At 39.6% G+C, this 8,554-nt stretch overlaps 1 protein-coding gene and 1 long non-coding RNA gene across 9 annotated transcripts in view; one reads left to right on the top strand and one right to left on the bottom strand.

Annotated features, from left to right (window-relative positions):
- Positions 1-483: 483 nt before the first annotated feature.
- TCF12 (transcription factor 12) overlaps positions 484-8,554 on the bottom strand; it is a 160,705-nt gene continuing 152,634 nt past the window's right edge. For 5 of the 8 annotated variants that reach the window (XM_039557360.1, XM_039557361.1, XM_039557363.1 and 2 more), the window contains 3 exons: positions 7,492-7,724; positions 4,171-4,324; positions 484-2,784 (listed from right to left, as the gene is read on the bottom strand). In XM_039557360.1, coding sequence (XP_039413294.1) covers positions 4,182-4,324; positions 7,492-7,724 — 376 coding nt within the window. In that variant the 3' untranslated portion in view covers positions 484-2,784; positions 4,171-4,181. The remainder of the gene's footprint in view (positions 2,785-4,170; positions 4,325-7,491; positions 7,725-8,554) is intronic. The other 3 variants (XM_039557362.1, XM_039557364.1, XM_039557367.1) reach the window with 1 other exon arrangement.
- LOC120410526 lies at positions 6,088-8,369 on the top strand. The gene is made up of 2 exons (XR_005602729.1): positions 6,088-6,377; positions 7,360-8,369. It is a non-coding gene; the product is annotated as an uncharacterized LOC120410526 (long non-coding RNA).

Genomic DNA, 8,554 nt, shown 5'->3' with positions numbered 1-8,554 from the left:
TCAAACATCAGCACTGCACACAGACACTTTTGTCTTTGATGTGCTTGAACTACAGACTTTTCCCCCGTCCACAAAACATACACAGATGCATCAATCAGTTCAGAAATAAGTTGGCACTGAACTTCCCTGCACAAGGGAGCTCAGATCTAAGCAACCTGTCTTCAGGACAAGCAAAGGAAAGGAGTGAGCTGTAGAAGAGGCTGTGCCTATGGGATCGGCTGCTCCTGGTTTGCTGTCTGCCTGTGCAATCCCCTTTCTGCCCTGCAGCAGCAAACGCAGCTCAGGCACTGCTGCTCCTCAGGCACTGGGCATTGGTGGCCTGGCTTCACAGGGAGGAGCAACAACACTTCTTGTGCCTGCAACGTACTCTGCTCCTTGAGAATGTGTCAGGCTTTGTTCTGATAAAGGCAGAAGAGACTTTCACCACTGTTTTTCAAACAACATGTTGCCTATGAGGAGAGAGAAATGTAAAAAACTCACTGATTTACCATGTTAAAAAAAGATGGCACATTTATTGCTACATAAATGTTATATACATAGTGTTTTCTGTTACATTGACAGAAATTTTTTGAACTTCTTGCTGCTGGTTGGAAAGGTTTTATCAGCAATACCTTGAAATTTGACACAGGGTACAAATCTGCAATAAACCAACAATGGAAACTGGAGAACAAGATGAGAAGCAATTCATCTCGGACAATTAGCTCTTACAATACTCCATAGGTACTACACGGTATGCTAGAACCCTACTATGGTCTTACAATGCTATTGTAAATTTCTGATATTAATGAACAGGTTATGGTAAATAACCCTACATTTTTACTACCTAATATAGTAAAATAAAGTAAGAAACTTTTTACTGAAAACTTTTTTTGATTTCAAAAATCTAGAAAGAGTAATATTTAGAATTCAAGAAATTTTCTTACAAGATTATTGTATAAAAGACTAGCTACAGTGAAAAATAAGCCAAATGTTTTTTTCTTTCTATTTTATGAAGGAAAGCTTCTGGGCATACTGCAAAGTCTAATATAGCCAAAAAGACAACAAGCTTAGAAGGAAAAAGGCCAGGCAGTGGCACGTGATCACTTTCACACGTCATAAGCAACAAATTCCGTTTAGCTGATAAACACTGAAATGAAGAACAAGGCCACAGATATAATCAGGTGTTATTTGATGATATATGCAAATTAAAGTAATAGAAATGAGTCCACTAATTCCACAAACTGTTTTGTTAGGAACCATCCAAAACATGAGCTTAAATTCATTAGTTTATTTTATCAATCCATCTTTTGTTCTTTCAAATTAAATGACTTCATAAAAATTATAGTTTTGTTCCTGTTTTGTGTGTGAACCAATTGCCAGTGATGAAAGATGCACTATATAAACAATAGCTCAGACAACCTTGGCTTAGGAAATTTCCTCCCATGGTCATTGCAGTGGAAGACAGTTTCCATGGAAGTTCAAAGGGATTTTAACCATTTCAACACATCTGTGACAAAGGAATACTTATGGACACTGTTCTGGTGGAGAAACATTTAAAGGTTTAATGCTAATATGGCTTGGGACGGGGGGTATTTGCATTTGATTCACACTATTTTTTCTCCACTGACAAGCCATACAACATGACATGATAATTAACATGTACAGGAAGGAAAAACTGGTGACCATTGCTCTTAAGATTCCATTACGTAATAAGCCCACCTTGCAGGTGGTTATATCATCATCACACTACCTGCCACGGTGAATTTAGGATTTTACTATTCACCAAAGTTACAGCCTGAAAAAAATCTCCTTTGTATTTTAATGCATTTTGTGCTTACATACAGCTAACACTTTACATGTACTATATGTAGTACTTACTGCTCGGAAAACAAAGCAACTCTAACAAAGTAGATTCTCCCCACCCAATTTACACTTCACGTTACAAGCTTTACTATGAAGCCTAGAAGCCTAAAAAGGTTTTGTTTATAATTAGAAAAAAAAAAATGTTTGAGGACAGTCTGAGGGAAAATAAAAATCACTTTTTAAATCCAAGAAATGTTATGGTCACAGTATTGCTCCAGCCTGCAGCCTTCATGAGGCCTCTGAGTGGCTTGAGGCACAGAGCTCAGTATGGAAGGGGAACTGTGACCATAACTGTTCAGATTACCAGAGATCAAAAATAACATAAAAAAAGCTATACCAAGGAATAGTTTCCTATTGCATGGAAAACACTAGTCATATGGCAAAAGGAGAGGAAAGGACAACAAAAGACTTTTCCCTTCCTTTTTTAAGACACTAATAGGTATGCTGGGAATGCTACGGGTCGACGGTTGTCACTGCTTTGTTCTCTGAATGTGAACAGCTTTAGTAAATGCTGGCATTCAGCTGAAATTTTATCAGCTTTTAACATGTTAACTTTTCCCTTTATATGTAGACCTTTACAGTTCCATAACAATAAATAAAATTTGTAGTTACAATGCATTTGTCAATTCAGTTTAGGCACAAGGCAACTTCCACAATGAGTGGAGAGATCACAACAGTCTCTGATTGTGCAGAAGCGACACACTGCTTGCAACAGAATGATATGTTCAGAGTTATCTCATGGGCTGAAATTCTGTCTGAAGATCTTGTATCTTCACTCCTGATGCAGGTGTTGACCAGTAGCTTTGATCATAAGATTGCATTTGGGTTTCTTGCTTCAAGTGTTTTCTCCTGTCAGGTTTGTGTCTTCATATAATGTTAGTTGTCTGTGTCCTTGTGAAGAAAGGTCACCTTCTGTGTATCCCTACCAATAATTCTGGAATTCTAGAAAGAAATTTAGGAGAAAAAAGAGGTTAGTAGGAAAAGAATAATTTAAAAGCTTAGTATCAACACTAGAGACCTAATTTAAACTGGATTTGGTGGCATTTTCAGTCATTTAGGTGCAAAAGAAAATCACACTGAGAGGCCCTGAAATCCCCCATTCCAGAGATATCCATATTGAACATGATATATTGAAAAGATTACTCTAAAGAGCCTTCTGGTTGGGCCCCCATGGATATGGAAGAGGGAATAATCTGCACATCTCAGACCTTCAATTTGTGTCTGACTTTGCTCTCCAAACCAAGCAAGAGACAGTGCCAAGTTCACTCCCTCCCAAAGGTAAATTGCCATGTTCCAGTACAGTCTTTTCTGTCAACGTCATACTTCAGTCAACCCACAAAGTTACTGCTATTAAAAAAAAAAATCAAAGACACCAAACTTTTGAAAGTGGTTCTTTATATTTATATGGCAAGAACAGACTAAATTTGCTGTAAATCAAAAATTATCTGACAATTCCAAAGTAGCCTATTGCTCTGGTATGAAAAAAAAAATTAAAGAAATTCAAAGCATTAAAAATTGTAATATACACAACAACAAAAAACCTCCCCAAACATAAAATTTAGTAATGTTCTGGATTAAAACAAAGGCACTGAACCCGGTTTTTTCTTCTTTTTGAAAGTAGCAACAGCTCTACTGGAATACTCAATTTTTTTCTTTTAAAATCAAGGTTTCTCAACTATTTAGAAAACCAACCAACAACATGAATAAACCTAAAAGACTGATATTCCTGTAGGGCCTCCCCATCAGCGAGTTTAAATGAGATGTTACATACTGGGCTACCTTGCAAAGCTGAAAATGTTACTTTAAAATCTTAACTATCTTCACCAATACAGATCGTCTGACTTAAGACAGTTCCCAGCCTCTGCTGGGCAAATGAGAGGAGTTAGAATGACTGGCCTTGAGCCAGAGAGCAAATCTCTCTGGGATGAGGAGTCCCTGAAACTCTGTATTAGCACTGGGAAACAATACATGGATTTTTAAATGAACTAATGTGATATTTAGGCCATTTAAAGATGTATAATTCATCTCTATTAAGCTTGGCTTATCTAGCAAGCTGTTCACTGTTCCTCAGATGTCATGCCAAGAAGGCCACCTGAGCCAAGAGATGTAGCCATTGGCAACAAGGCACGGAAATAGAGACTCTGACGATAATTTCTTGGGATTTTATTATAAACCCAAACAAATCTGCAGCCTTCTGCTTCTGCTCAGAGATGTGAAAGCACAGATAAGTTTGGTGCTGCTGGCAGCTCAGGAACTAGATCCCACCACATCCAGGTGTCTCCCCCACTGTAGCCAACACAAAGCAACAAGAGCCATCCCCTGACATACCTGGCTGGTGTTCACATATGACCCATAGGGTTGGTAGTTTCACTCAGGCCAGGGTGGCTTCCTGGGTGTGGTGTTGGCGGCTCTGCCGATACGGCAGAAACTTTTTCTTCTTCCCTTCTCTTAAGGCAGGCTGCTTTAGGGTTTAGGTTTCGTTCTGTAACAGAAAAATCAGAGTTCTTCATATCCCATACGCCGACACCATGGGCAATATCGATACATTAACCCTGGAGTAAAAATAGCTCTGCAGCTTCCCTCTTCAGCTGCTGACACCCCATGTTCACTCGCAGGTGTCCAAAGATGCAGACAATCACTACTGAAAGTCCTGCCAGACAGCTCCTAAACTGGTATTTTAAAAAACCAAAGAGACAAAGAACCAAACCCCTTTCAGCTGCCTACATACATCTTCAGAAATTTTCAAAAAGCACCTCCTTTATCACCATAAGACACTGAAGTGCAAAATGAGAAGTGTCTAAAATTTACACTATAATAAAATGGAGATACATACATTTTGTTGGTAGGCTGAAGTCTTACCAACCTTCCTGACATCACACTAGTTTTAGTAACATTGCTGATTCTTTCTTCCCAGCAAGTACCAGCCACCTGTTAGGGCAGGGGAGGGAGCACATCCTGAACGGATAGTTCTCAACAGCCTCAATCTGTGAAATCACCTTGTGCCCATCTTGGTTCAATCAAAAGACTGTGATGACAGTCACATACAGCAGGAGCATTATTTTTTTTCCAAACCCTATTTCCTCTCACATTAAAGTCAGTACTTTACAATAACCAGCTGTGGACCAGCTATCAAGGTATTTCATCAGTATTTTTCCACTTCCCCACTTAGCTTCAATAGATGTAGATTTGGATCTCGTTTCCAAATAATGACAGTTTCTAAAAGTCAACTGTTTCTGTTCTTCAAAATGGCTTTTTGTGAATCAAAATATAGAAGATGTAAATCACAGGGGCCCAAAAGACACACGAAACCCATGTAATATATTCCACTGTTGAGTTTAATCATAATTTTAAGGTATTTTCTAGCTGTCAGTGAATTCTGTTTTGCAGTTGGAGATGGCAGATACAATTATAACTGCAAGAAGTCTGCCAAAACTGAACAGACAGCACAAGCCCTTCTCTTGCACTGCACAGGCACCCCTCTAGTAACTGCAGTTTACTGACCCCTGTGCATTTTAGCTCATCCAACAGAGACTATTTTGGATGGACTTGATAGTTCTGCTGTCACCAAAGTCATTATCAACAGCCTCCTACTGCATTTCCTTAAGGATGAGCACTCATAAAGATTCTACTGGAAAAAAAAAACTGCTAACTTTTCTTAATCACAGTTTTCTTTGTCTAACTGTGGCTTGCCTTGAAGTTTTAAAGATTTAATTACATGGAAACTTTGAAAGGAAGTTAATTTACAGTGATTTAGGAAATGGAGATAAAACCTCTGGCCTACACTGAGAGCTTAGATCTGAAATGGTTCATTTTGAATAGCACCAATCACAAAATGAGAAGCTTCATTACCAGCAGAGAGGAAATTGTTTATGCAATTACAGAATGCACTGTGCAAGCTCCTGTGGGTGTCACACAAAGCTCCGGTCACTCACTCACAGGAACAGGTGCAAAGGGGGACGGGCAAGACAAATGGGAGCCAGGGCCACTCTCTAGGAGGCCCCATGCACTTCCCATGGCCTGCCCCGGACACACAGAGCACACAGGGAGATGGGAGCTTGAGGAAGGGAAAGTTCTCCATTTACACTGCCTGTACAACGGGGCAGTTTAGTACTAGCTGTTAGTACATTGAGAAAAAAGATTTCTACCACAGACACAAGGATTGGAAGTTCTCTGACCAAGGCAAAAGTGATTTTATTACCATGGAGCTTCCCGTGAATTACGGAACCTGAGAGCAGGGAGATGGACTTGATGCTTTTTAAACATCAAAACCCATGCTTGATTAACGTCCCTCTGACTTCATAATATTCAACCTTATCTTCTAGACCATGGCAAGTATTTTCAGACCAAACAGTGCCCGAGATCCAAGCCTCAGAGATGCTAAACTGGGTTTTACAACAGCCCCAGCTGCTGTCTCATCTGCAGAACAGTTGCTCTGTGCCTTGGAAGAGCTCTGGCTGGAGACTGTGTGTTTCTCTACTGACAGCTGGATCAATAAAACTGCCTGAAAACACAGCATCTCATCCTTACTGCATGAAGTACGTAAGTTTGTGTTAAGTTAGTTATTCAGTCACTTTCAATAAACTTTTAACTGCTGCTTGGATCTTCTGTGCAAAATGCAAGCAACAAATGAGAAAAAGGAAGTAAAAATGAAGTACACAAAAATAAGCCATTGTTATCACTGTGACATCGGTGATTCAAAGATGTAGTACACTGAGCAAATACAACCACTGACATATCCACATCTCAGACTTTTCCAGTCACTTCCATCAGTGAGACACTAAGGAAGATGGCTGTTAATGAGTCCCGAACAGCAAAACATGAGGACACTCATTTGGGAAGTGCCACCTCCACAGAACGAGACTATTTCTGTTGGAAGGGACTCACAGCCACCATCCAGTCTGAGTGCCAACCGACTCAGGGCTGACCAGAAGTTACAGCAAGGTGCCCCAGAACTTCAACACGTCTTTTACAAACGTAGAAAGGGAGATTAAAAGTCAACTGTGGCTTCACCAACTCACAAGAACAGAACAGCTGAAGAACCAAACATGATTCCTAGAACCATCTCTCCTTACGAGAGTGAATGGCACAAAGCAGTTTTCCTTCTGCACCTACCAGCAGGCATATTGTTTCTTTCTTGAAAAAATTTAAAGGAATCAAGGAAAGAAAATTCATGGAAACCCAGCTCTGATTCAATTACAGCAGAAGTAAGTTTCCTCCCTCCTCAGTACATGTTTAATGCAAAAAAGTAAGTAAATACAAACAAATTCACTGCGTAGTATTTCAATTATATGGGGTTCATCTTAAAACAGATCTCTTATTGTTGCTAAACCTTTTCTCCTACTAAACAAGTGCTTGTTACAATTTAAAGTGGATGTGTCAACATTTTAATTGATGAATTTACCATGAAAACTTAGGTGAAGAGATGACTAATTGAAGGAAAAAAGAAAGGGCAAAGTACAAACCTTATACTCACTCCTTTCCCATTTTTTTTAAAGTAATTATTTGCTTTTTCTACAGAATTTCAGCATCATTACAGAACAGCAAACACACTTTCAGTTGCTCATGCATCTGGTTGTGCAGGTTTCAAGAGCCCCACTCTGCTCCATGGACAAAGCTGCCACAGGCCTGCCCAGCCCCAAGGCTACTGACCTCTCACTTGCTGCTCCAGGCTGAGGATCACTGCCACGGCCTGGTGGAGGATCAGCAGCTTCGTCTGCGGCTTCTCACTCTTCAGGTGCAGCTGGCACATGCGGCCGAGCTCCTTGAATGCCTCGTTAATGTCTCGCACACGTAAACGCTCCCGGGCATTATTTGCCATTCTTCTCTCCTTTTCTCTTTCTATTTTCTGCTCTGGGTTTAAATCCTCATCTTCGTTAGTACTGCTGCAAGAAAGCAAACGTAACAGTATATTGAAATATCACTGGTATTTCAGACAAGTGATCCTGGTGCTGACTCCAAATTTTCAGTTGACAAAATTAAACTTTCTACTTAATCCATTTCATATTGAAGTATATTTGGATAACTAAGAAAGCATCAGGTATCAATGCTGAAGTTTTCAAGGAAATTCTTGTTGCTCCTGCCTTTTCCTGAAAATAAATGTTCTGCCTGAAGAATACCCACGGAATATTGTCTAGAGCAGGTAAACATCTCTAGGAAAAGTTGTGGCAACACACTGCTTTTTGAAGCAGGAGATGTAGCCAAGCCATTTAAAGAGGTAACTCAAACACCTTTTAAAGTTTTTGCTATTTTCCAATACATCAGCTTATATAAAAACGCATTCAAGGAATTTTCAATTTCATGTGCTTATTTAAAAGTTTTATTTTTGTTAAAGACCACACTGGCCAATTTTAGAACTATTTTTTTTTCTACTACTCAGTGTAGAGCTAAACAGTTGTATTTAGAATTCTTGAACTGCCTCAAATGATATCAAGTTGTATAGCCTTAATACGGGTCCGTCCAATTTAGTCTAAAACTGTGCAAAACCTCTGTTCTACTAAAATTAACACAATAAAATACCATTAAACATGTGTTGATACAGACTGTGCTGCCTGTGGTCGCAAAATTCTGATTGTTTACTCTTACCTCAAATTTCAATGCTTGTGTCAGGCCTATCAGGCAGATCCAGAAGCACTTACCCAGTGTCAGCTCCAGTTTTGTGTCTGTGGCTTGGGTGGGACACAGTGTTTCAAGGGGATATTCAGCCATGGTGTTC

This window comes from Corvus cornix, chromosome 10, assembly GCF_000738735.6.
Source record: "Corvus cornix cornix isolate S_Up_H32 chromosome 10, ASM73873v5, whole genome shotgun sequence".
In the NCBI taxonomy this organism is placed as follows: domain Eukaryota; kingdom Metazoa; phylum Chordata; class Aves; order Passeriformes; family Corvidae; genus Corvus; species Corvus cornix.
This window is presented reverse-complemented; position numbering and strand designations above follow the sequence as displayed.